This window comes from Lutra lutra, chromosome 7, assembly GCF_902655055.1.
Source record: "Lutra lutra chromosome 7, mLutLut1.2, whole genome shotgun sequence".
Lineage (NCBI taxonomy): Eukaryota > Metazoa > Chordata > Mammalia > Carnivora > Mustelidae > Lutra > Lutra lutra.
The window spans coordinates 17,273,610-17,300,159 of NC_062284.1; the positions used below are offsets into that span (position 1 = coordinate 17,273,610).

Here is a 26,550-nt window from a genome sequence, read left to right on the forward strand (position 1 = left end):
ATATTTTCAGAGCACTAAACGAGAAAAACATGCAGCCAAGAATACTATATCCAGCTAGACTATCATTGAAAATCGAAGGAGAGATTAAAAGCTTCCAGGACAAACAAAAACTGAAAGAATTTGCAAATACCAAACTAGCTCTACAGGAAATATTGAAAGGGGTCCTCTAAGCAAAGAGAGACCCTAAAAGTAGTAGATCAGAAAGGAACAGAGACAATATACAATAACAGTCACCTTACAGGCAATACAATGGCACTAAATTCATATCTCTCAAGAGTTACCCTGAATGATAATGGGCTAAATGCCCCAATCAAAAGACACAGGGTATCAGAATGGATAAAAAAACAAAACCCATCTATATGTTGCCTACAAGAAACTCATCTTAAACCCGAAGACACCTCCAGATTTAAAGTGAGGGGGTGGAAAAGAATTTACCATGCTAATGGACATCAGAAGAAAGCAGGAGTGGCAATCCTTATATCAGATCAATTAGATTTTAAGCCAAAGACTATAATAAGAGATGAGGAAGGACACTATATCATACTCAAAGGAACTGTCCAACAAGAAGATCTAACAATTTAAATATCTATGCCCCTAACGTGGGAGCAGCCAACTATATAAACCAGTTAATAACAAAATCAAAGAAACATATTGACAATAATACAATAATAGTAGGGGACTTTAACACTCCCCTCACTGAAATGGACAGATCATCCAAGCAAAAGATCAACAAGGAAATAAAGGCCTTAAATGACACACTGGACCAGATGGACATCACAGATATATTCAGAACATTTCATCCCAAAGCAACAGAATACACATTCTTCTCTAGGGCACATGGAACATTCTCCAGAATAGATCACATTCTTGGTCCTAAATCAGGTCTCAACCGGTATCAAAAGATTGGAATCATCCCCTGCATATTTTCAGACCACAATGCTCTGAAGCTAGAACTCAATCACAAGAGGAAATTTGGAAAGAACCCAAATACATGGAGACTAAACAGCATCCTTCTAAAGAATGAATGGGTCAACCAGGAAATTAAAGAATTTAAAAAATTCATGGAAACAAATGATAATGAAAACACAACGGTTCAGAATCTGTGGGACACAACAAAGGCAGTCCTGAGAGGAAAATATATAGTGGTACAAGCCTTTCTCAAGAAACAAGAAAGGTCTCAGGTACACAACCTAACCCTACACCTAAAGGAGCTGGAGAAAGAACAAGAAAGAAATCCTAAACCCAGCAGGAGGAGAGAAATCATAAAGATCAGAGCAGAAATCAATGAAATAGAAACCAAAAAAACAATAGAACAAATCAACGAAACTAGGAGCTGGTTCTTTGAAAGAATTAATAAGATCGATAAACCCCTGGCCAGACTTATCAAAAAGAAAAGAGAAAGGACTCAAATAAATAAAATCATGAATGAAAGAGGAGAGATCACAACGAACCCCAAAGAAATACAATTATAAGAACATACTATGAGCAACTCTACGCCAACAAATTTGACAATCTGGAAGAAATGGATGCATTCCTAGAGACATATAAACTACCATAACTGAACCAGGAAGAAATGCAAAGCCTGAACAGACCCATAACCAGTAAGGAGATTGAAACAGTCATCAAAAATCTCCAAACAAACAGAAGCCTGGGGCCAGATGGCTTCCTGGGGGAATTCTACCAAACATTTAAAGAAGAACTAATTCCTATTCTCCTGAAACTGTTCCAAAAAATAGAAATGGAAGGAAAACTTCCAAACTCATTTTATGAGGCCAGCATCACCTTGATCCCAAAACCAGACAAGGATCCCAACAAAAAAGAGAACTACAGACCAATATCCTTGATGAACACAGATGCAAAAATTCTCGCCAAAATACTAGCCAATAGGATTCAACAGTACATTAAAAGGATTATTCACCACGACTAAGTGGGATTTATTCCAGGGCTGCAAGGTTGGTTCAACATCCGCAAATCAATGTGATACAACACATTAATAAAAGAAAGAACAAGAACCATATGATACTCTCCATAGATGCTGAAAAAGCATTCGACAAAGTACAGCATCCCTTCCTGATCAAAACTCTTCAAAGTGTAGGGATAGAGGGCACATACCTCAATATTATCAAAGCCATCTATGAAAACCCACCGCAAATATCATTCTCAATGGAGAAAAACTGAAAGCTTTTCCGCTAAGGTCAGGAACACGGCAGGGATGTCCGTTATCACCACTGCTATTCAACATAGTACTAGAAGTCCTAGCCTCAGCAATCAGACAACAAAAGGAAATTAAAGGCATCCAAATCGGCAAAGAAGAAGTCAAACTATCACTCTTTGCAGATGATATGATACTATATGTGGAAAACCCAAAAGACTCCACTCCAAAACTGCTAGAACTTGTACAGGAATTCAGTAAAGTGTCAGGATATAAAATCCATGCACAGAAATCAGTTGCATTTCTCTACACCAACAACAAGACAGAAGAAAGAGAAATTAAGGAGTCCATCCCATTTACAATTGCACCCAAAACTATAAGATACCTAGGAATAAACCTAACCAAAGAGACTAAGAATCTATACTCAGAAAACTATAAAGTACTCATGAAAGAAATTGAGGAAGACACAAAGAAATGGAAAAATGTTCCATGCTCCTGGATTGGAAGAATAAATATTGTGAAAATGTCTATGCTACCTAAAGCAATCTACACATTTAATGCAATTCCTATCAAAGTACCATCCATTTTTTTTCAAAGAAATGGAAGAAATAATCCTAAAATTTATATGGAACCAGAAAAGACCTCGAATAGCCAAAGGAATATTGAAAAAGAAAGCCAAAGTTGGTGGCATCATAATTCCAGACTTCAAGCTCTATTACAAAGCTGTCATCATCAAGACAGCATGGTACTGGCACAAAAACAGACACATAGATCAATGGAACAGAATAGAGAGCCCAGAAATAGACCCTCAACTCTATGGTCAACTAATCTTCGACAAAGCAGGAAAGAATGTCCAATGGAAAAAAGACAGCCTCTTCAAGAAATGGTGTTGGGAAAATTGGACAGCCACATGCAGAAAAATGAAATTGGATCATTTCCTTACACCACACACGAAAATAGACTCAAAATGGATGAAGGATCTCAATGTGAGAAAGGAATCCATCAAAATCCTCGAGGAGAATACAGGCAACAACCTCTTCGACCTCAGCCGCAGCAACATCTTCCTAGGAACATCGCCAAAGGCAAGGGAAGCAAGGGCAAAAATGAACTATTGGGATTTTATCAAGATCAAAAGCTTTTGCACAGCAAAGGAAACAGTGAACAAAACCAAAAGACAACTGACAGAATGGGAGAAGATACTTGCAAATGACATATCAGATAAAGGGCTAGTGTCCAAAATCTATAAAGAACTTAGCAAAATCCACACCCAAAGAACAAATAATCCAATCAAGAAATGGGCAGAGGACATGAACAGACAGTTCTGCAAAGAAGACATCCAGATGGCCAACAGACACATGAAAAAGTGCTCCACATCACTCGGCATCAGGGAAATACAAATCAAAACCACCATGAGATATCACCTCACACCAGTCAGAATGGCTAAAATTAACAAGTCAGGAAATGACAGATGCTGGCGAGGATGCGGAGAAAGGGGAACCCTCCTACACTGCTGGTGGGAATGCAAGCTGGTGCAACCACTCTGGAAAACATCATGGAGGTTCCTCAAAATGTTGAAAATAGAACTACTCTATGACCCAGCAATTGCACTGCTGGGTATTTACCCTAAAGATACAAACGTAGTGATCCGAAGGAGCACGTGCACCCGAATGTTTATAGCAGCAATGTCTACAATAGCCAAACTATGGAAAGAACCTAGATGTCCATCAATAGACAAATGGATAAAGAAGATGTGGTATATATACACAATGGAATACTATGCAGCCATCAAAAGAAATGAAATCTTGCATTTGCGACAACGTGGATGGAACTAGAGGGTATCATGCTTAGCGAAATAAGTCAATCAGAGAAAGACAACTATCATATGATCTCCCTGATATGAGGGAGAGGAGATGCAACATGGGGGGTTAAGGGGGTAGGAGAAGAGTAAATGAAACAAGATGGGATTGGGAGGGAGACAAACCATAAGTGACTCTTAATCTCACAAAACAAACTGAGGGTTGATGGGGGGAGGGAGGTTGGGAGAGGAGGGGTGGGGTTATGGACATTGGGGAGGGTATGTGCTATGGTGAGTGTTGTGAAGTGTGTAAACCTGGCAATTCACAAACCTGTACCCCTGGGGATAAAAATATATGTTTATAAAAAATAAAATTAAAAAAAAATTTAAAAAAAAAGAAAAAAAAAGAAACCGAATTTGTATTTTTAGAAACTTCCCTCCAAAAGAAGAAAAAGAAAAAGAAAAACAACTCCAGGCCTTAAGGGCTTCACTAGTGAATTCTACCAGATATTTAAGGAAGACAATTTCATACAATCCAGAAAATTGAAGAAGAAAATATTTCCTAACTCATTCTATGAGACCCTGATTCCAAAATAAGAAGAAATAACAAAAGAAAATTGCAGATCAATATTCCTCAGGAATGTAGTTGCAAAAATTAAAAGAAAAATTTAGCAAATTAAACCTAGTAATATGCAAAAGAGAAAATTCAACATGACCAAGTACAGTATATCTCAGGAATGCAAAATTGGTTTAACACTCACAAAGCAGTCAATGTAATTCATGATATCAGTAACCTACAAAAGAAAAACTGCATGATCATTTTGATGAGCACCCCAAAAGAACTTGACAAACATCTATTATCCATTTCTAGTAAAAAAAAAAAAAAAATCTTAGCAAAGTAGGAATAAGATTGTACTGTCTCAACCTGATAAAGGGCATCTATCTAAGAAAAACCTACAGTTTTTGGTGAAGACAGAATGCTCTCTCCCTAAGATCAGAAACAAAACAAGGAGGCTCACTCTCAATATTTCTATTTAACATGGTACTAAATGTGCCTGCTAGTGCAATCAATCAAGAAAAACAAATAACAGGGAACCAAATTGGAAAGAAGAGGTAAAACTGTCTTTACCCACAGACAGTATATCTCCCTTATTATCTATGTAGAAAATCTGATGGAATATGCAGGAAAAAATCTCCTAGAATAAATACATTTAACAAGGTTGAAGGATACAAAAACACTATATCAAAATTGCATTTACATATTTTAGCAGTAGATAATCAAATAAAATAAGATGCTGTGAACAATAGCATCAAAAATATGATGAGTGCTGTGAATTGTGTAAGACTGATGAATCACAGACCTGTACCCATGCAACAAATAATATGTTATATGTTAATTTAAAAAAAATGAAATAGAAATAAATCTTCCAAAAAAGTGAATGGGACTTGTATAATTAAAACTACAAAATATAGCTGAAAGATATTAAAGGAGACTTAAACATATACCACGTAACATGGGTTGGAAAACTCAATATTGTTAAGATGTCAATTCTCCCCAAATTAATAGATAGACTTAAAGCCATTCAGATCGAAGTCCCTGAATGGTTTGTTCTTGTTTTTTGTTTTGTTTTTTAAGATTTTACTTATTTTTTTATTTAGTCCGAGACAGAGAGAGAGAGCAAGCACAAGCTGGCAAAGTGGCAGGCAGAGGCAGAGAGAGAAGCAGGCTCCCCTCTGAGCAAGGAGCCTGAAGTGGAACTCAATCCCAGGACCCTGGGATCATGACCCAAGCCAAAGGCAGCAGCTCAACCGACTGAGCCACCCAGGCGTCCCACAGTGGGTTTTGTTTTTGTAGAAATTGGCAAACTTTTTCTAAAGTTCATGTGAAAATGCAAAGGACCTGCAGCACCCAAAATGACTTCGTAAAAGAAGAATAAAGTTAGAGGATGAACACGACTTTTCATCAAGATCCATTATAAGATGACGCTACCAAGACAGTTTGGTATTGCTGTCAAGATAGACAAACAGATCAGTGGAACAGAGTGGAGAGTTGAGAAATGACCTCAGCATATATAAACAACCAATCACCGACAAAATTGCTAAGGCAATTCAGGGAAGAACAGTCTTTTCAACAGATGGTGTTAGAACAACTAAATATTGGAAAGGACCCAGATGTCCATGGACAGATGAATGGATAAATGTTGTATCTATATACAATGGAATATTACCCAGCCATTAAAAACTTGAAATCTTGCCATTTGCAACAATGTGGATAGAACTAGGGGGTATTATGCTAAGTGAAATAAGTCAATGTGAGAAAGACAATTATCATACGATCTCACTCATATGTGGAATATAAGAAACAAAACAGAGGATCATAGGAGAAGGGAGGGAAAAGTAAAAGAAGACGAAACCAGAGAGGGAGACAAACCATAAGAGACTCTTAATGATAGGAAACAAACTGAGGGTAGCTGGAGGGGAGGTAACTGGTGATGGGCATGAAGGAGGGCACTGGATGTAATGAGCACTGGGTTATATATGCAGCTGATGAATCACTAAACTCTACCTCTGAAATTACAAAAAAAAAAAAAAAAACAAACAACTGGATATTTATATATAAAAATAAAACAAACAAAAATCTTTGATCCTTACCTCATACCACACACAAGAATGAACTCAAAATGGAACACAGATCTCTATATGAAAATCTTTGTGACCCTGGATTAAGCCAAGATTTCCTAAATATGATACAAAAGAATCATAAAAAAGAACAAAGTGACAAATAGGACTTCATCAAAATTGAAAAGCTTGTTCTTCAAAAGAAACTGTTAAGAGAATGAAAAGACAAGCCACAGGCTCCAAGAAAGTATTTGCAAACTATGTATCTAATAAAGGACTTGTACCTTGAATCCATAAAGGACTCTCGAAACTTAAATATGAGAAAACAAACAGCTCACTACAAAAACAGGCAAAATATTTTAACACATCATCAAAGAAAATATATCAATGACAAATAGGCACATGAAGAGATGCTCAACATCATTAGTCATTAGGGAAATACAAGGGAAAGCTACAACAAGATATTACTTGCACCAATCAGAATGGCTAAGATTGAAAAGATTGACGATACTTAAGCAGGTGGAACGTTAACTCGCACACACTATTGGTTGGAATGCAAAATGCTACAATCACTTTGGAAAAAAAAACATCTGGCAGTCTCTTTTTTGTAAAGATTTTTTTTTTAAAGTAATCTCTACACCCAATGTAGGTTCTCAACTTACAACCCCAAGATCAAGAGTCGCATGTCCTCGCGACTGAGCCAGTCAGGCGCCCCAACGTGGCAGTTTCTTAATAAGCTAAACATTCCCCTCGCCCATGATTCATTTAACTCCTAGATGTTAACATGAGAAATGAAACCATATGTTCATGGAAGAGCTTATGCACAAATATTCATAGGAGTTTTACTTTTTATAGCCAAACACTAGAAACAACTCAACTGTCCATCCATTGGTAAATGGATAAGCAAACTGTGGTATAGTTATATATTGCAATAATACTCAGCAATAAAAAGAAACAGATATGTTATAACATGAATTGGTTCAGTTACAAGAAGCCAGAAGGAAGAGACTGCATACTATGTGGCTCCCTTCATATGAAATTCCAGAAAATGCAAACCAACGCATAATGACCAAAGGCAGATCAGTGGTTGTCTTGGACTGGACTGGTGGTGAGGGGGATTGAGGAGAAGATACAGGGAGGAGGAGGATGTAGAGATCTCGAAGAATCATTTGAAAATGAAGAAACATTTTGGGGTGATAGTGATATTATTATGTTGATTGTGGTGGTAGTTTCATGGCTATATACATAAGCCAAGATTTATCAGATTGTACACTCTTGTATATAAATTAATAAAGCTGTTTCCAAATATATATATGTGTGTATGTGTGTGTGTGTGTGTGTGTGTGTATCTGATATCTATCTATCTATCTATCTATCTATCTAATCAGGCTTTCAGAGATCCTTCCCCATTTGTCTCTCTCCCCATGTAGATCCTTCAAACTCCAATTCTATTATTTACTACAGATAAGTTATCTCAAATTTCACCCTACTGTCATTCATTCATCAAATATTTATTGAATTCCTACTATGAGCAGTGCACTATGTGGAAAACAGTAACTCCAAGAAATGTAAAATCTAGCAGGAAAAAAAGATCAGGTACACATCTACCATGATACTGATACTGGGTGGTAAGAAAAGTGGAAGAATGGAAAGTGGTTAAGCCTTCAGAAATAAGAACCATTACTGTTGTGGGAAATCAGGTTGCTTGGTTGAAAAGATTTTGAGAACAAGGACAGAGAGGAGAAAGCACCCCAAGTAGAGTGAATAATTAGCAAAGGCAGAAGAGCAAGGTGAAATGGGGCTCTAGCTAGCTGTGGGTGGTTGGTTTGCATCTGGGGTTGGGGACATGGATACAGAACAGCATGTTCCAAACCAACCCCTCTAGTACACTAGACCCACAAGACATTAATGCACCATCTACAAGAGAGGGTTATTGACAAAGATGATCAACTAAGTTGGTAAACACAAACACTGGTTCCACTAAAGGAGGGTTCTACCATAAACATGGACAAGTTTTATTACCTCAAGTCTTCTCAAAGGCTTTAATGTCATATAATTCCTTGTGAATATACCTCAGAGGGATATAGTATGCAACATTTCCCCTAACTTTTTGGACCACAAAATCTTCTTTTCTGAAATACTCATTAAATCTTATGCAACTGGTACTTTTTTTTTTTTTAAGATTTTATTTATTTATTTGACAGAGAGAGAGAGATCAGAAGTAGGCAGAGAGGCAGGCAGAGAGAGAGAGGGAAGCAGGCTCCCTGCTGGGCAGAAAGCCCGATCCAGGGCTTGATCACAGGAGCCTGAGATCATGACCTGAGCCCAAGGCAGAGGCTTTAACCCACTGAGCCACCCAGGCGCCCCGCAACTGGTACTTTTTGAGCACAGTTTGGGAAGCAAGGAGATAGAGGAGAACTGGAAGGCTGGAGCCAGGTTTAGAAGACATCAATTTTAGGCTAAGAGTTTGATTGACTTTATTTGGCAAATAGTGATGAGCCCTTGAAGGTTTTTAAGAAAGAGAAATGAAAATGCTGAGACTGATCTGTTAATTGATAGCCGAATGTAATGGGAACCACAGGAAGCAAAGTGGCCACTGATTTTCAAAATTTAGATAGTCTCCTACCATCTTGATAACTGTTAGCGTATCTGTATTCTGCCTACAATATTAACTTTTTCCTTAAGACTTTAACTTTTTAAAAACCTAAATATTACTTCGGCTTTACCGTAATAAATAATCAGTGATATTATGGGTTTGATGTCATATTTTCTCCAATACACATTAAAATAAAAACATAAGATAGTTTCTCGGCCTTTTGGCTAAGATCAAGTGTAAAATAAAAACACAAGTATTAATATTTTAAAAGTTGGTCTGTGTTCCACTTAATATCACATTACGCATCACCAATTGTAAACACTGCCTATCTTGGGAAATTCTAAATTTGAGCAATGTTTGTCAACCATTTTTAACCATGATCTACCATCTAAAAAGATTTCATCAGGTTTTACTTTCTATAGTTTATATTCTGAGAAAGTAGGCATTTTCTCTAAAAATAAAATTAGAATATTCTATATCCTTCTTAAAACTTCTCCCTAGAAATTCTGGTACCCTCTTTAGTAAGTGGGTATGGTTCTGCAGCCACCTCTTACCACCAGTCAAACGAATCACTGAATATTGCACAGAATGAATTCAGGGGCATAGTGGAAGTGAGAAGGGAAGTGAAGGGAAGGATAAGAAGAATTACTGAAAGAAGTAATTATGACAGCTTGAGAACTGCTTTGATGTAAAAATTAAAGAAAGGAGGTAGTCAAGACTGACTCTGACATTTTCATCCAGGAACTCTAGATAGGCTTTGGCACACTATGGCATGGGCCAAGTGCTGGCCACTGTTTGTTTTTATAAATAAATCTTTATTGGAACACAATAATTTATATATTATCTACGGCCACTTTTGTACTACAACAGGTGAGATGAGTATCTGTGACAGAAACCTTATCGTTCTCAAAGCCTAAAGTATGTACTGTCCGGCCCTTTACAGAAAAACTTTACTGATCTGTAAAACACAGTGACGCCATGGACAGAAGTAGTGAGTAAAGGGAAATGGTCATTTTGATAAGATAATCAATTTGGTTTCAGCCAGATTGAATTTGGCGCTGTGGGAGAAAATTTATATAAGAATCTCCAACTTAGAAGTTAGAAATATGTTGGGTCACCTGGTTGGCTCAGTCAGTAGAGTATGTGACACTTGATCTCAGGGTCATGAGTTCAAGCCCCATGTTGGGTATAGAGCCTACTTAAAAAATTTAAAAAACAAAAAAGAAGTTAAAAATATACCACTGGTTCTGAGTGACATCTTTTTAAAGGTCACATTTTTTCCTGTCTTTTTAAAAAAGATTAGTGACTTATTCCATGTCTACATACAAATAGGATTTGAGATGGCTAGAGGTGAGTGTTGAAGAGGTTAGACTATACGTAGTTATCATGGTAAAGTGTGGCCACTCCTTAATAATCCAAAAGAGAGCTTTCCAGTTTCACCAAGAAGGAAGAAAGTGGGAGCTTTTCTCTCCTTCATGAAATAACAGAGACTGAAAACATGAGAGAGGAAAGAAACTAGCTGAAGGCCAGTGTGTGAGAAAGCAAAACTCAGTCCATCAGTCCCAGCAAAACTCGTTCCTGGGTAGCCCTTCAAAATCATGAAAGACTAAGCCGTAAGTTCAACATCTAAGCTTTGCTGAAACCCCGCTGTACAGAGACTCCGTGCTATCTTGGATGCCAAGATAATGGCTGGCTTTTTTTCCTAATAGGCTCTTGACTTAAGCCTTCTCATCTATTCATCCCACTGGTTGATGATTTGATCATTTCAGTAAGTGTTGTGGTCTACAGAAAGAGCAGGAAATTGGGAGGGGGAATCCGAGATTCAAGTCTGTGTGCTAGTCCAACTACTCATATGATTTGGGCAATACCAAAATACCATCACAACTGATGATTGTGTAAACTTTATGCTTTCCCATATTTTATCTTCTGTGGCCCTTACCACAGCCATGGGAGACACGGAGGAAGTTATGATTATCCCTATTTTGTAACTGAGGACAATGAAGCTGACAGAAACTAAATGACTTGTCCAATATCATCCAGGCAGAATCAGGACCCAGGTCTTCTAATAATTTGGTGGTTTCCCACCACATCATCCCGACTTTCACTGACCCATCTTTAGCACTGGGAAGCAAATACTCCTGCTTTGGAAACCTAAGCCTGCATTTTAAAAACTAATCATATGCTTTTATAACCAGGAAAAGTAACACCTTTGACAGATTTAACCACACTTTATCTTCTACTTAGTGGAGGCAGAGAGGAAATTTTAGAAGCTACGTAAGCAATACGTTCTGTAATATTTGCTATTCTGGGCCTTGAACCTAGTGCTAAACTTTGAAATTGAGCTGATTTTTCTTTCTTTTTTGGCTTAACTCTAAAAAGTGGTTTTTCTCACGTTGCCTCTAATATTAAATCCTTAAAGCAACAGTTATAATTCAAGTACTCACAGGCCGGATCTACTTTGCACACACTTTTTTTGTCTTTAATTTTCAGCAAGGGAGTAAAAGTGAAAAAAAAAATTAAGCCATTATTTTAAACTTAGAAGTTTTCACATACGTGTTAAGATCTAGCTTTTGGGATTTCTGGCTTCCTAGGAAAACTCAGAACACCTTCCACACTGGGCCCATGTCATCTCAGGCAACATCAGCGAGGGGGGAATGGCAGGAGCCTTGGCAGTAAGGTGTCAGCTGCTATCACTCCCTATTGTTCTGGGACAGGGAGGCAACAAAGTAGTTGCCACCTGTCCTTCCTCCTGTGTTGCCTTTTTCTTCTTTTAACGATCCACACCTCTCCTTTCAAAGTGAGAGGCTGACATAAAGGGATGTGGTTTTCCCAGCCCATGCCCCTTGGCACTCATTTTCTAAATTTAATCTAACCTAAATTACCATCACTTTTATAGGATTATCAGATATACCACTCTTTTATAACCAATAAGAATAGAACAACACTGCTATTACACAAAGATTCGCCATCAACTGTAACATGCATTCCAATTTCAGAGATGTTTAAACACCAAAAGGTGCATCTCTGAGCTGATTAAACGAATCACGTTCCCCTGCCTGGCTTCTGGAAATGTTTGAACCCATGACCTTGCTTTTAAATATGTGTCTCTTTCAATGTGTGTTGGATCTTATAATAACATCTGTTAGCACAGACATAGTCTTCCTTTCACTTACTTGGAGCTACATGCTTATCATCAGCTACTTTTCTTTTCTTTGTAATAGCCATAGCTGGGGGTTAAATTTTCATTAGAAATCAGCCCAGGCCCCACACAACACCCTCTCCCTGCCAGCCTTGGGGAAAGCTTCCCAGGCCTCTCTCTCAGTGCCCACAACTGTCAGTCAGACATATCCAATCAATTGATGAATTCTGCCAGACCTGTCCAGTGGAGTGCTGAAGCACATGATCAGCCTCAGATCAAAATAGGAGGAACAAGTCTGAAGTGGGGTCTCAGTCTTCCGTTTCCAAGAGGTGATGTTCAAAAATTTAATAACTGGTATAGGAGGAGGACCAACCAGTTTATATAGATGGCAACTATGCTGGAACTAGGGTCAGAAGGTCCCCTGCTGTTACAGATGTTAACCATTAGGTGCTGACTTGTTGGGGGATGTAGGGAAGCTTGAGGGAGGGGCAGGTCCCCCATGGCAGTGGCTCCTGGGAAATAACAACCATTATGACTGTATGAGAGTGTACTTGTTAAAAAGCAACTTTGCCCATATGTAAGCTGAGGCATCAAAAAGCCATGAGATGGAAAATCATCCTAGAAGGATACAAAATACCAAAAACGAATTAAAAGGAAATAAAATATCTGAATAGAACTATAACAAGTAAATAGTTTAATATGAAATATTTACATAAAGCTAAGCCAAGATGGCTTCAGTGGTAAATCCTACTAAACCTTTAAAGAAGAAATATGAATCTTTTACAAATTCTATCCAAAAATAGAGGAGGGAATCCCTTTCAACTCATTCTGGGAGGCCAGTATTATCTTGATAGCAAAGCTGGACAAAGACGTAATAAAACAATAAACCAATATCCTTATGATTGTAAACACTAAAAGTCCTCAACAAAATATTAGAAAACCAAATCTAGCAACATATAAAAGGAATTATACATTATGACCAAGGGGGATTTATCCCATGAATGTAAAGTCAGTTTAACATCTGAGATCATTAATGCAATACACTGTATTACTAGAAGAGAGGGCAAAATTGCATAATCATTTTAATAAACACAGAAAAAAAATTGGCAAAATCCAAAACCTACTTATGAAAAAACTTCCTTAACCTGATAAAGGGCTAATAAAAACTTTAAAAAAACCTCATGCTAACGTCACACTTAATGGTGAATGTTTGAGTGCTTCTCTTTTAAGACTGGAAACAAGGCAAGGATGTTTGCTGTCTCTACTTGTATTTAAGACTGTAATGGATATTCTGATCACTGCACTAAAGCAAGACAAAGAAATAAAAGGCATGCAGGTAAGAAAGGAAGAAATAAAATATTATTATTGGGTGGCATGATCCTATACGTAGAAAATTTTAAGGGAGACACCATACACACACACACACCCCAAAACAAATGAAAACAACAGCAAAATCCTACTAAAGCTGTTAAACAATTTCATTAAGGTTGCAGGATACAAAATAAACAAAAACTGAATATCTATCAATCTGAAAATGAAATGAAAATATTTCCACTCACAGTTGCATCAGAAAGAATAAAATACTTGGGAATATATTTCACAAAAGAAGTACAAAACTTTTACACTGAAAATTATATAACATTGTTGAAAGGAATCAAAGGAGACCTGAATAAATGAGACACATTCTATCTTCATGGATTAGAAGCCTTAATATTATTAAGATTGCAATACCCCCTAAATTGATCTATAGATTTTATATAACCCTTATCAAAATCCCAGCTACATTTTTTTTTTTTTTTTTGCAGAATTTCACCTTAAATTTATATGGAAATCTAAAGGACCTAGAATAGTTAAAACAATCTTGAAAAAGAACAAAGCTGGAGGACTCACACTTCCCATTTTCAAAACTTACTACAAAGCTACAGTAATCAAAACAGTGTGATACTGGTATAAGGACTGACATACAGCTTAATGGAATAGGTTTGAGAGTCCAGAAAATAGCCTTTACATTTATGGTCAATTTTTTTTTTTTTTTTTTTTTTTTTTTTTTTTTTTTTTGTGACAAGAGTACCAGGTAATGCAATGGGAAAAGAATAGTCCTTTTGACAAATTACGTATGAACCACTGGAAAGGTGCATGCAAAATAACAAAGTTGGGACCCTACTTCACACCATATGCAAAAATGAACTCCAACTGGATCAAAGACTTAAAAGTAAGAGCTAAAACTCTAAAGGTCTTAGGAAATAAAGGGCTATGTATGAGCTTGGGTTAGACAAAGATTTCTTATGTACAATACCAAAGGCACAACTGATAAGAGAAAAAGATAAATTGGACTTCATCAAAATTAAAAACTTCCGTTGTTTCAAAAGACACCATCACAAAAGTTAAAAGAACTCAAAATAGGAACACACATTTGTAAATATTTGTGGATATAGCACATATTTGATCATGGGACTTTAATTCAAAATATGTAACAAATGCAATTCAATAATAAGACAAATAACCCAGGTAAACAATAGGCAAAAGATTTGAAAAGACAATTTACCTGAGAAGATAATCTGAACGCCCAATAAGCTCATGAAATGTTCAAAATCACTAGTCTTTAGGAAAATGAAAATCAAAACTCTAACGGGAACTACTTCACACCCACCAGAATGACCATAATCCAAGAGACAGACAATAAGAAGCAAGGATGTAACAAAACTGGACCCCTCAAACACTGCTCATGGAAAGTAAAATTGTACATTCACTGTAGAATGAGTAATCCCTCACAAAGTCAAACATACCTAGAATTACCACATAAATCAGCAGTTCCATGCCTAGATATATACCTAAGAGACCGAAAACACCTGATCACACAAAACCTTGCACACATCCTAGTAGAAGCAGTATTGACAATAGCTAGAAACAAAAAGCAATCCAAATGTCCATCAGCTGGTGGATGGATAAACAAAATGTGGTATATTGTACATATGACAGAATATTATTCAGCAGTGAAAAGGAATGAAGTATTGATACAAGTTGTAAACTTTAAAAACTTTATGCGATGTGAAAGCCAGGGGCAAAGACCACATATTGTATGCTCCCATTTACATTAAATGTCCAGAAAAGGCAAACCTATAGACACAAAGTTCAATAGTGATTGCCCAGGTTTGGGTAGGAGTAGGGAGCGCCTGCAAATGGGCACAAAGAATCTTTTTAGGATGCAGGAAATTTTCTAAAATTTGAAGATGGTAATGCTTGCACAACTTTGTAAATTTTCTAAGAAAATCATTGAGTGGTATCCTTAAAATGAGTGAATTTTATGGTCTGTAAAGAATACCTCACTAAAGCTATTAAAAATAGCTTAAAAACTATTTTTTTAGTTTTTTGTGTAAAACTAAATTTTTTTAGTTTAGTTTTTTTAGTTTTTTTTTTTTTTTTTTTTTTGTAAAACCACAATGCAGTTTTATGTGTAATTCTGGCTTTTAAATATATATGGCTACAAGACTTTTTATTTATTTTATTTATTTTTCTAAAAGATTTTATTTATTCATTTGAGAGAGAGAGAGCGGGAGAGAGGGAGAGAGAGAGAGCGATTGAGTGAGCATGAGCAGGGGAGGGGCAGAGAGAGAAGGAGAAGACTTTACCCTAAGCAGTGAGCCCCACACAGGGCTCCACCCCACAGCCCATGAGATCATGACCCGAGCCAAAGGCAGGTGCTTAACTGACCGAGCCACCCAGGTGCCCCTACAAGTTCTTTCTAAGTTAGATCAGCCCCAATTCCCAAAGATAATGTGGCAGAGGCTCCCAATTCTTGAAAACCAATCCTAAATTAATATTATGGTTCTGTGAATAGATAGTTCAAGTGCATTAGTGCCTAGCGCCTGTTAGGCTTCAACAGATGTTTACTGGAGGAACAATTAAACCCTCTTCCTGGTGTGATTTTTCTCTCCAAACACCTCATACACGAGATACCTGAAACTCAGTTACTTAGGGCAATTTTTTTTTTTTTAATTTTAAACTAAAGAAAACTTAAATAAATGCCAATGTCCCCAGAGGAAAACCTGCTAAAAGTGGGGTGGGTAGGATTCGATGGCCTAAAATGAGGTAACATATTAACTCCTTCATACTATTGGACTCATTTAGTTTAGGAGTAGGGCTTGGGGAGTGGGGAAGTGTGATTCACAGAGTGAATCAGACATCCAAGCTGACCAAACTTTAACTAACAGGAGTCACGGCCGATCAAGAGACTGGAAATCTGTAGATGAACTTTTCACCACCATTGGCCAGAAGTCCCCTGTGCTAACATTTCATTTTTTCCCTGCACTGCAAAGAAGGCTAGGATATACAGGGGAGTAAGGAGATGTTTCAGTAGATCTGATAAGCACTGCAGTCCACCACATCAGTCCTCTGCAGCAGGCGACCCTGTCTCAGAGTTCTTTGCCAGAACCAAAGCTTCCTCCTTCTGGGTCCACCTAAGTAAGAACCACTGATCAACAACTTAGGATCTTTTGAAGCAAGGTTTGAGGCAGGAGACAAGCACCCAGCCTGGTGTCTCTAAAGAACTTGGCTTTTTTGGGGGGAGGGGAGTAGCTAATCCTTGATTCACTTTTGTTTGCCCAACACTAAGGAAAGTAATCTGGTACGTGCTGGCAACCCACTGAGTGTATGTAATTTAGTTTCATCTCAGAGAAACAGGTCAGGTGAAAGCCTACAGTCGAGTAAGAACACCTCCCATCCTCCTATGATGTTCTTCAATAATAAGGTTGTTTTGTTTTTGTCTTTTTTTTTTTTTTTTTGGTTGAAATTCCTTCAATTCAATTGAATAGAACCAAGAAACACACTTAAATCCTGAGGCAAAAGGAGTAAGAACTGAGCCAAAGTGATTAACAATCATGTTTACTGTGTTACCTGCACCACCATGAACACCACACCTAGTAAAATTTGTATTTATATCACTAAACAACAAAATAAGTTCAATGCTTTAGAAGAATACAAGGCCATGCCTTAAGATTTGTTAGTCCACCATGGGAAAGGGAAGTTACTTGGATAAAATCTCTTAGGAGGCTGCTACCAATTTGTACTCCATTATTTACAGTATTTAATCCTTTCATTTCCGGTCTCTGTTCTTGGAACCATCTTAATTTACATTATCAGTTTAATATTTTTCTATTACTATTTTCATTAGGTCTCACTCCTGCTGAAAACCCAAGACCAAACCCCTTGAATTCCGGCAATTTTGACTCTTCATGCAACTTATGTCCTTTTTGCTTTTTTTTTTTTAAACAAACAAAAAAACAAAGTCTCCAAATGAACCCTGTGCTGCAGCCTGAAGTAATTATTCTTTAGGCTTATACCTATTTGCTAAGAGCTCATCTACTCCCTGGGATGCCACTTCCCTTCTTTTTGATCTACTGAAATTTTGACTATTGCTCAGGACTGAATCGGTTCCTAAGCTCACTGTGAAGCTCTCCCCTGAATATTTTAGCTCACACTGATCTACACTCTTGAAGTGCCTGTGGTCTACAATAGCATCTATGCATCCAGAACTTTCCAGAAGTTTTGACATAAATGTTTTGAGCTTCATTTTCCCAGCTAGAGTATGAGCTTCTGGAGGGACTTAATTTTATTATTTTATATTCCCATATAACAGAAGCCATTCAAGAAATACTTACTGCATACCTACTATAAGTTATGCCCTGTAGAGATATAGATGTGCCACTAAGAATATTTGTTAGTTGAATTACTACCTGAAGATTCTTTAAGATGCTGTATTTTGGAATTATATATTGGGCTGAATCCTAAAAAAAGGATTAAGTTGCTATTTCGAATATAAGTTATTCTTTATTAAGATTTTCCTGAACTTTCGTGTTTTAGTTTTAATGAAAATCTCATTTTGAAAATATAAATGTTGGATTTCTTTTTTGAGAATTCATCCTTAACGTTAATTACCTACTGGTTCTGCTTCATATAACAATATTACGTTTTCCTCCGTCATTGGCAGATTTGTCTCTGAATTTCCTAATCTACAAAGATACACGAAATTTGGATCCAAAACTGATTCTAATTTTCTTTTCTATTTTCTGGTAGATGAATTGTCTATCATGCTAGGTATAATATACGAAAATACCCATTTCACTTAAAAATTACAATAATATTACTAAGTGTTTCTTTAAATGCATATTAAAGCAACAACAACACACCACAGCTTTTTAGGGTATATAATAATCTATAATTACTCTTATTACCTTGTTCCCTTTAGCATCCCAAAATCCACTGATTATTTGGAAACAACATTCTTCCAACCTCACCCTAAAAACACTTTCTGAAAACTCCTCTTCCTGTCACTCTTAGATTGTGCCTGTATGTTAAATTCTCCTTTGACGCTTATTCCTTTAAAACGACCGAAAAACCGGAAAAGTTTCTTTAACTCTCAAATCTCTGTGTCGTAAAATCCTTTGTCAATTTACCCCGTACGCAGGAGAGGTTCTCCGTTTCTTTTTCCAGCGAATTACACAGTTGTCTCGGCAGCCTGATTTGCCAGTTTGGTTCCCGCTGTACCAGTTTGTGATTCTTTGTACAAATTAATAACCATGAAAAAGTCTAAAGCAGGGCAGTTTCAGATTAAATTATAGTTGTCTTTTCCCGTAAAGCAACTTGGTACCTCACAAAAATTCCAGGCGAAGAATGAATGATAGAGCACGCACCAATGGGGAGTGGAGAAGAAGATTTTGTCGAAGTTTGCAACCCAATCCTGGGGAGCCAGAGGTGGGAATTTTAAAACGTGTCCCCCCCCCCCCTTGGAATTTTCTTAAAGTGGTATCGCTGCCTGTTGATGTTCAAGATTGTCAAGATCGCAAAACCGTTAGCTTAAAGCTTTTTGAGCGAGGCAAAATGTGAAAAGAGACATTCAAATGGCCATACTGACACAGAGAATCATTTGGCTATTTTTGTGTCAGTTTCAGGGGCGTAGAAGTTATTGCAAGAGGATTCATTTTTTTTTATGATCAAACATCAGATGTTAAATTAACGCGTTATAATATTTCATTTTTTAAAGAAATGAAGACTACGTGGCTAACATTGATGCTTTAAAAATTTGTCGTCCTATTGTTAATCATTTTGGAACCACTTTGCAATATTAGGAGCCAGACTAGTTATTTGGGTCTATTCTTATCACCCTATTTTTGTTTTTACACAAACTGTAGGTTTCCTCATTATAAGCCTAGCAAAAAGTTCTTAAGCACTACAAATTCTTAGGTATTTAGCAATGTGTATCAAAATTCTTAGAATTACATGACATTCCCCATGCCATATACTTCAGTAACTTCTGAAAACCAGGTTAATAAATAGGAAATTAGTATTTCATTATAACTCGTATCCTGTTTTAGATTAGATGTTATTTAGTATAACTCTCCTTTTGAGATTATTCATCTCTAACCGTAATTAAATAAACCAACGCGAAACTGGTTAAAAAGTCAAGGTTGCTTGACAATGCATCGATGATAAATTCATCAGCAGCAAGCTTTTCAAAGAACAATGAATGGCAGCAGTTTCAGGAGAGGAAATTTACAAAAACTCTTCGTTTCAGAAAGTTGCCAAATTAACAAACAAAATATTTTAAAAATAAAGTTGTTTTTAAAATGTTCCCTAACAGTGTTTGGATTTCTTTTCTTTTTAACCGGGATAAAGCTCTCTTCCTTTGATGTCTCCTTCGGCTGATATAAGAATTTTCGTCTTGAAAACATTTTTATTGATGGCCTACTCAGTCACGCTAGGAAGTGCGGTAATATTTAACTTAACTAAGCTGCTATTGTCCTTTTAAGCGATCGTTCGTCACAATAGTCTTCGGATATTTCAAGAGTGGAGACTAGGTTACCCGCCTCACCTTTGGAACAAACCTGTCTGTGCGCACAGCGAGCCCTTAAGTCCCATGCTTAGGCTCACCACTTGAAAAGTAACCTTGGCCATCTTACATCAACCCACAGGACCTCAGTTTTTCATTCGTTAAGCGAGTGTAATAAAACTACCTGTGTCATGAGATTGCTGTGAGGGTTTAATGAGATTATGCATAGCTCTTAGAGCGCTACCTGGTACACAGTAAGCGCTCCGGTGTTATTATTGTTGTGGGAACTCCCCAATGTATACAATGAATGAGAGCAGGAGCGCTTGAACGAATGTATGAATTAAAGAACACCTCAGTTACAGGCAATTCCTGACGTTCGAGCGCGCTAAATCGCCCCCTCAAAAAGCAAAGCAAAAGACTGCAGTCAACCCAGCAAAACTCCTGCCGGAGCCGGAAGCCAATGTTGAGCGGCGGGCGGGGCCAGTCTGGAGGAAGCCGCGCTCTTGGCCAATAGGCACATCGCTTGGAAAACGAACTTCTCGTCCATGCAGTTTTGAGACCGCGAGAATAGGGACGAATTATCGCGATGTTCCCTCTTTTCTCTCCACAGCTCCCTCTTCCCCCGCTCTCGGTGGTGCGTGTTCCGGCCCGTCCCGCCCCGCCCCGCCCCTCGCCGTCTGCACCTCGCCCCGCCCCCCCGGCACCCCGCCCCTCCCGCAGACCCTCGGCTTGCAGTTCAGCGCCGCCTGCGCCCGGAGCGCTGGCTCCGCCGGCGCCGAGGTGAGTGCGACCGCCTGTCGCGTCGGATGGCTCGCGTGGCTAAAGGCACCCCCTGGCCCGGCCCCCGGCTAGCGCGCCGGGTTCGGCAGAAGCGTCCGGGCAGCGGCGAGGGGTCCCTGGCCGGAGCGGGCCGGTCCCGGCCTAGGGTCGCCATAGCTGCCGGGCCCTCCCCGCCCTCCGTGGCCAGAGAATCCCGATGCCGGGTCTGCGAAATCCCTGCCACTGGGTTCGCCGCTTCCAAACCGTAATGACCTTAGTTAGTGTTTGGTTAACACGGGCAAAGTGGCAGGTGTTTTGCTTCAGACTTACTGAGAAAACCTTTTACAAATGCTTTTAATGTACAGTTTTTAATTCTCTAATCTCCAACATTAGGAAATTAGAGTGGGTATTCTACTGAATTAAACACGGAAGTCGGTTGGAGGGTCTTCTTTCCTTTTTACACACGCCCGCTTAAAATGTGTGGAATTTTCTTAAGGTGGGAGGGTATGTTTATTTGTTTTAAACAAGAATAAAGTGGATTGGTGTTTACATGTCAGAAAACTTGTGGAGGTGCAGTTGACTCTGTTCAGTTAATACAGTTAAGTATACCATTTGTCTTTAATCGTAGATAAGAGGTAGTGAAGGGAATTTATGTAAGAAAATTACCCATCCTGTTACAGGCTGTATATTGCCAAATGAATGCGTTTTGGGAAACCATTAACATTATTTATTATAAGCAGCTTTCAGATTTCATTTGCGGAGACTTTATCTTCCAAACTGCCTTGGTAGCAAGTGCATTTTATTAGGGTGTAATGATGTTTTAAAGGCAGCCCATTCCCAGCCGTAAGGATCAGAAGGAAAACAATTAGATTATACCAAATTCTCTCTCTGGATCTCCCATCAGAGAGGGGAGTGTGGATTTTGGATATGGTTTTGCTTTGTAGTCTTACCTTGGTATAAGCTTTGCCTACTCCCTAAGAAAATGATGGTAGAGGAGAAACACAGCCCCCACTGAAATGCTTGAAAGGCTATATTGTAAGGCAGACATGGGCTTTGGAGTTGGTCCACCTGGGTTAGAATTCTGGCAAGTTACTCTCTGAGAAACTGCTTCCATATCTATAAAACAGGGTAAAAATGTCTAGCGCGATGCAGAGTTGTACAGCTTAGGATCTTTTTTTAAAAATTTATTTATTTATTTATTTTTAATAAACATATAATATATTTTTATCCCCAGGGGTACAGGTCTGTGAATCGCCAGGTTTACACACTTCGCAGCACTCACCATAGCACATACCCTCCCCAATGTCCATAACCCCACCCCCCTTCTGCCAACCCCCCTCCCCTCAGCAACCCTGAGATTTAAAAAACCCTGTTTTGTGAGATTAAGAGTCACTTATGGTTTGTCTCCCTCCCAATCCTATCTTGTTTCATTTATTCTTCTCCTACCCCCTTAACCCCCCATGTTGCATCTCCTCTTCCTCATGTCAGGGAGATCATATGATAGTTGTCTTTCTCCGATTGACTTATTTCGCTGAGCATGATTCCCTCTAGTTCCATCCACGTCGTCGCAAATGGCAAGATTTCATTTCTTAGATTAGGATCTTTATGGCACGGAGCTGACACTCAGGATGTAGTATCTGCAAGATGACCATAGGTTACAGAGTGAAAAATATCTACCTTGCAGTGTTACATGTCCTACTTCCGTCCACCCATCAGCTGTTTGAGGGTCTGCTTTGTGCTAGATACTGTGCATAGGCAGGTATACTAGAGTGAAGAAAGCAAGATAAGATTTCTGCCCTCAGGAGCTTACAGTCTCTTGGGTAGTTTGACAATAAACAGGTACCCCAATAAATGTTTCAATTACAGATTGCAAGGAGTCCTACATATAAAAGAAATGGATTTCTCTGAAAGAATATCAGGAGAGTAGTTTTGGATAGGGAAGTGATTTTTACTTTGAAACTCAGAGTTGATGGGGTAGTGTTTTCCAGGCTAAAAGGAGAAAAGCAAATGGTGTGCAGAGTTTGGCTCTTGAAAGAGACTGGGAAAAAAAGGACTAGAAAAGCCCAGGAGCTTGGTGGGAAGCCAGGGAGGGTGCTGCCTGATAAGGCTGGAGAGGCACGTGGGACCAGATTGTGAGGAGCTCTCAGTGCCTGATAAGAGTTTGATTTTCTAAAAAAGCTTCTGCAGGTGGTATTTAGTTGGTCTGTGTGCACTAGGGAGTGAGTTTATCTGGGAAAGGTATGGGATTTACGTTTTAAAGGTTCCCTGCTAAGTGATTATGCAGATGGCCAGCCGGGAGATAACCGTGGCTTTTGGTTTTGGCTGGTAGAGAGATGTGGATGGATTTGAGATGTGTTTTGGAGGTAGAAACCACCAGCTTTAAGATCAGTTGGAGGGGGGCAGGTGAAGGACAGGATGGAATCATTCATGACTTCCAGCTCTCGGGTTTACACAGCTGGGTGGAGAGAGGTGTGTGCCATTAATTGAGATGAGAAACACTGGGGAGAATTTGGACTGGTCATGGGAATCAAAATATATTCAGTTTGAGGCACTTGTGAGACTTCTAACCTGCTTCAGGTTTACTACTTAAGTGAATTGTAACCCAGGAAACTTCCCTTTCCACACAGAATCATTGAAGTTGTTTCTAGCTTAGTTCCCCCTTGCTTTACAGGTGAGAGAATTAAAATGTAGAAAGATGAGTATGCTGTTCAAAGTCACATATGTCTCATAAAAATAGGTAGGTGTGTAAGTGGAATCAGTAGGAGAAAGTTTTGAATTCTCATGTTGCTTTGGGGTTATTATTGACTTCTATGTTGTCTGCTCTTTTAGATAAAATGACAAGTGCTTTCTTATTAGCTAGGATTTGGAGTTTGGAAATAATAGAAAATAACCAAAAAAGTTATCAAAACTGCTTATCGAAAGCTTGTTACTACATTTTGCACTAACTTGTTAATTCCCAGTGAAAGTAATTTTTCTTAAAAAAAAAAAACCAAAAATCCTTTGAAAGATACTTTCTCTTGAGTTTGAGAAATGATGCCCAGGAAGATGAGAGTATAATCTTTGAACAAATCTCAACTTTTAGTGTTTTCACATTTCCTTAGTATCCTATGGAGTCCTGTGAGTCTGTGTATGTAAAGAACCCAGGCTTTAAAATCCACTGGACAAGCCTCTTCTCTACCCCAAGGTGGGGAAGAAAAGTCCTTGCTTTTATCCCTTATTAGCTGTTTGACCTTGGAGAAATTATTGAAGCTCTGAGTTTGTTTTTTCTTATGTGAATGAAGTTTGTTTCTGCTCTGTGCCTAGTTGATAAGATGGCAATTGTTATTTTTCTTCCACCCTGTTACTTTCAGAGCTGGAAGGGAATTTATTTATTTATTTAAAAATTTTATTTATTTATTTGACAGACAGAGATCACAAGTAGTCAGAGAGGCAGGCAGAGAGAGAGAAGGGGAAGCAGGCTCTCCGCCGAGCAGAGAGCCCTATGTGGGGCTCGATCCCAGGACCCTGGGCTCATGACCTGAGCCGAAGGCAGAGGCTTTAACCCACTGAGCCACCCAGGCACCCCTGGAAGGGAATTTAATCTGTTCTGGGTTCTGGCCTTTACCAATAAATTGCTGTCTCCATTTTTTTTTCTTTTAATGTCAGGCAACTGAGGCCCAGAAAGATTATAATAAAATAATACAAGGTTCTTATTTCCTGGTCAGTATTTCTTCTTACATTGAAATAATAAAACCGTATGTTCCTGGACATGTTTCTTTACTACTTCTGATACTCTACAAAGCTAAAAAGAAAGAAAGAAAAAGATAAAAGAAGGAAAATAAGAATATAGACAATATTCTATAGAAATGAAGAAAGTGAAGGTATCAGTGATCTAGATGTATTTTTACATATGTTTATAAATATTTTTGAAATACCTTAAGCTAAACATAAAATGAGGGAGTTCAAGAAGGAAATGGCTTTGCCATATCTGATTTTTCAACTTTCTTTAGTTGCAGGTTATAAAACTGGTCTCCTGGTCTTCTGTTAGGCATTCCTGTCTCAAGTTCAAGAACCATTTTTTTTCCATTAGGACTGTGGCTGCTAAATGCTAAGTAAGCTTAAATAGTGAAGGCATGTTTAATGAATAGTTGCTCATTTTAATCTAAATATGTGTGACAAATTTAGTCGTTAGGAAAGAAAAATACAGGGATTGAATGTGTAATTCTCTTTTTAGTGTCTGCGAATAGCTCTGTGTGCTAACTGGCTTATTTGGCAATGCTTATAACCAGTATCATAATTATTCAATTTTTTTTTGTTCTCTTTAGAAATGGACCAATTTTGACAAGATGTAGTGCTGCAGCGTGCCTGATGGGATATGTTCAGTCATGGCATCTGAACTCTGTAAGACGATCTCTGTGGCAAGGCTGGAAAAGCACAAGAATTTGTTCTTAAATTATAGGAATCTGCACCATTTTCCATTGGAGTTACTGAAAGATGAGGGACTACAGTACTTGGAGAGGCTCTATATGAAAAGGAACTCCCTTACAACCTTGGTACAGTATTATATTGCATTTAAAACATTTATAATGTGGGCCTGACCAAGATATAGTTTACTTATCCTAAGATATTCAGACCAAGTTGTACATCCCCTCTTGTTATATAAACAGGTACTAAAAATGCATATACAGGGGGTTCCCATTAGCTGAGGATTCATTATCCGAGTCCCTGCAGTATGGGGTTGCAGGAAGAGTTGTAAGGGAAAGCAATATATTCACTAAATATACCGCTTATAGATTTAGTCTCCATTCCAAAACCCCACTACACTTAGCCTGTGCATCTGTCTCTGTTTCTTTGTGTGATAAGTTTCCTAGATGATTTTTGGATGTTACCATATCCATTGGACCAGTTAAAAAGTAAAGAAGAGAAAGGCCAACAAAGATGAATGACCTTGAGTTGCATTTAAAAAGAGATGATTTGAAGATTAAAATATTAAAACATGCATTTGGGAAGCTTGATATAGCCTTTGTTTTGGGGGGAAGCACATAACAAAGGTATCCTCCCAAACCAAAAAAATCTTTATGATTGCATTGTGAAAATCAAATGATGTTGAATTGGACTATCATCCAGTTTGTTGAAAAAATTTTTGCTGTAGAGACAACATTTGATTCACTCTTTGTGTTATAAGAACAAGCAGATACTTATCATTATAACCTTATTTTTTTATTATATATAGGGCTTTATTATATATTTCATTACATATTAAGTTTTATTACATATCAGATTTTAAAAACTGTTTAAAAATTTTCTTAAGAGAATGTATTACTCTGGCTTCTTATTCCTACTCTTATTGTAAAATTTAGTCTCTGTTTTAAATGTATGTGCTTTATGTGACCTTTTCTGGTTATCATTTAACCTTGTTTGAGTCTTAGACTTGAATTCTTATTCTTACTCATTTTATGATGTCTTATTTCTTTGTGAGCGGACCTATTTTTAATCCCCTTTTCTTTATTGGACCATTCTGCCTATTTGAAAGTATGCCTTACTGGCTTCATTTAAATGGAGTGTTTTTGTGGAAAAGTTTTATTTAATCTGTCTAAAATACCTCCAGTGAGTAGAGAACGTAAAATTTGTTTATCTTTGCTGTATCTGACAGTAAATGGAAATACGTCTTTCATTTTTAGTGTTT

At 37.9% G+C, this 26,550-nt stretch overlaps 2 protein-coding genes across 9 annotated transcripts in view; one reads left to right on the top strand and one right to left on the bottom strand.

The window, feature by feature from the left end:
* Positions 1 to 18,957, bottom strand: part of TTC23 (tetratricopeptide repeat domain 23) — a 105,415-nt gene extending 86,458 nt beyond the window's left edge. For 3 of the 6 annotated variants that reach the window (XM_047736378.1, XM_047736383.1, XM_047736379.1), the window contains exon 1: positions 12,336 to 12,473. In XM_047736378.1, coding sequence (XP_047592334.1) covers positions 12,336 to 12,387 — 52 coding nt within the window. In that variant the 5' untranslated portion in view covers positions 12,388 to 12,473. The other 3 variants (XM_047736381.1, XM_047736382.1, XM_047736380.1) reach the window with 3 other exon arrangements.
* A 1,828-nt stretch (positions 18,958 to 20,785) lies between these two features.
* The window catches only part of LRRC28 (leucine rich repeat containing 28), a 161,257-nt gene continuing 155,492 nt past the window's right edge, over positions 20,786 to 26,550 (top strand). For 2 of the 3 annotated variants that reach the window (XM_047736760.1, XM_047736762.1), the window contains exons 1-2: positions 20,786 to 20,906; positions 25,190 to 25,417. In XM_047736760.1, the coding sequence (XP_047592716.1) occupies positions 25,250 to 25,417 (168 nt within the window). In that variant the 5' untranslated portion in view covers positions 20,786 to 20,906; positions 25,190 to 25,249. The remainder of the gene's footprint in view (positions 20,907 to 25,189; positions 25,418 to 26,550) is intronic. The other variant, XM_047736761.1, reaches the window with a different exon arrangement.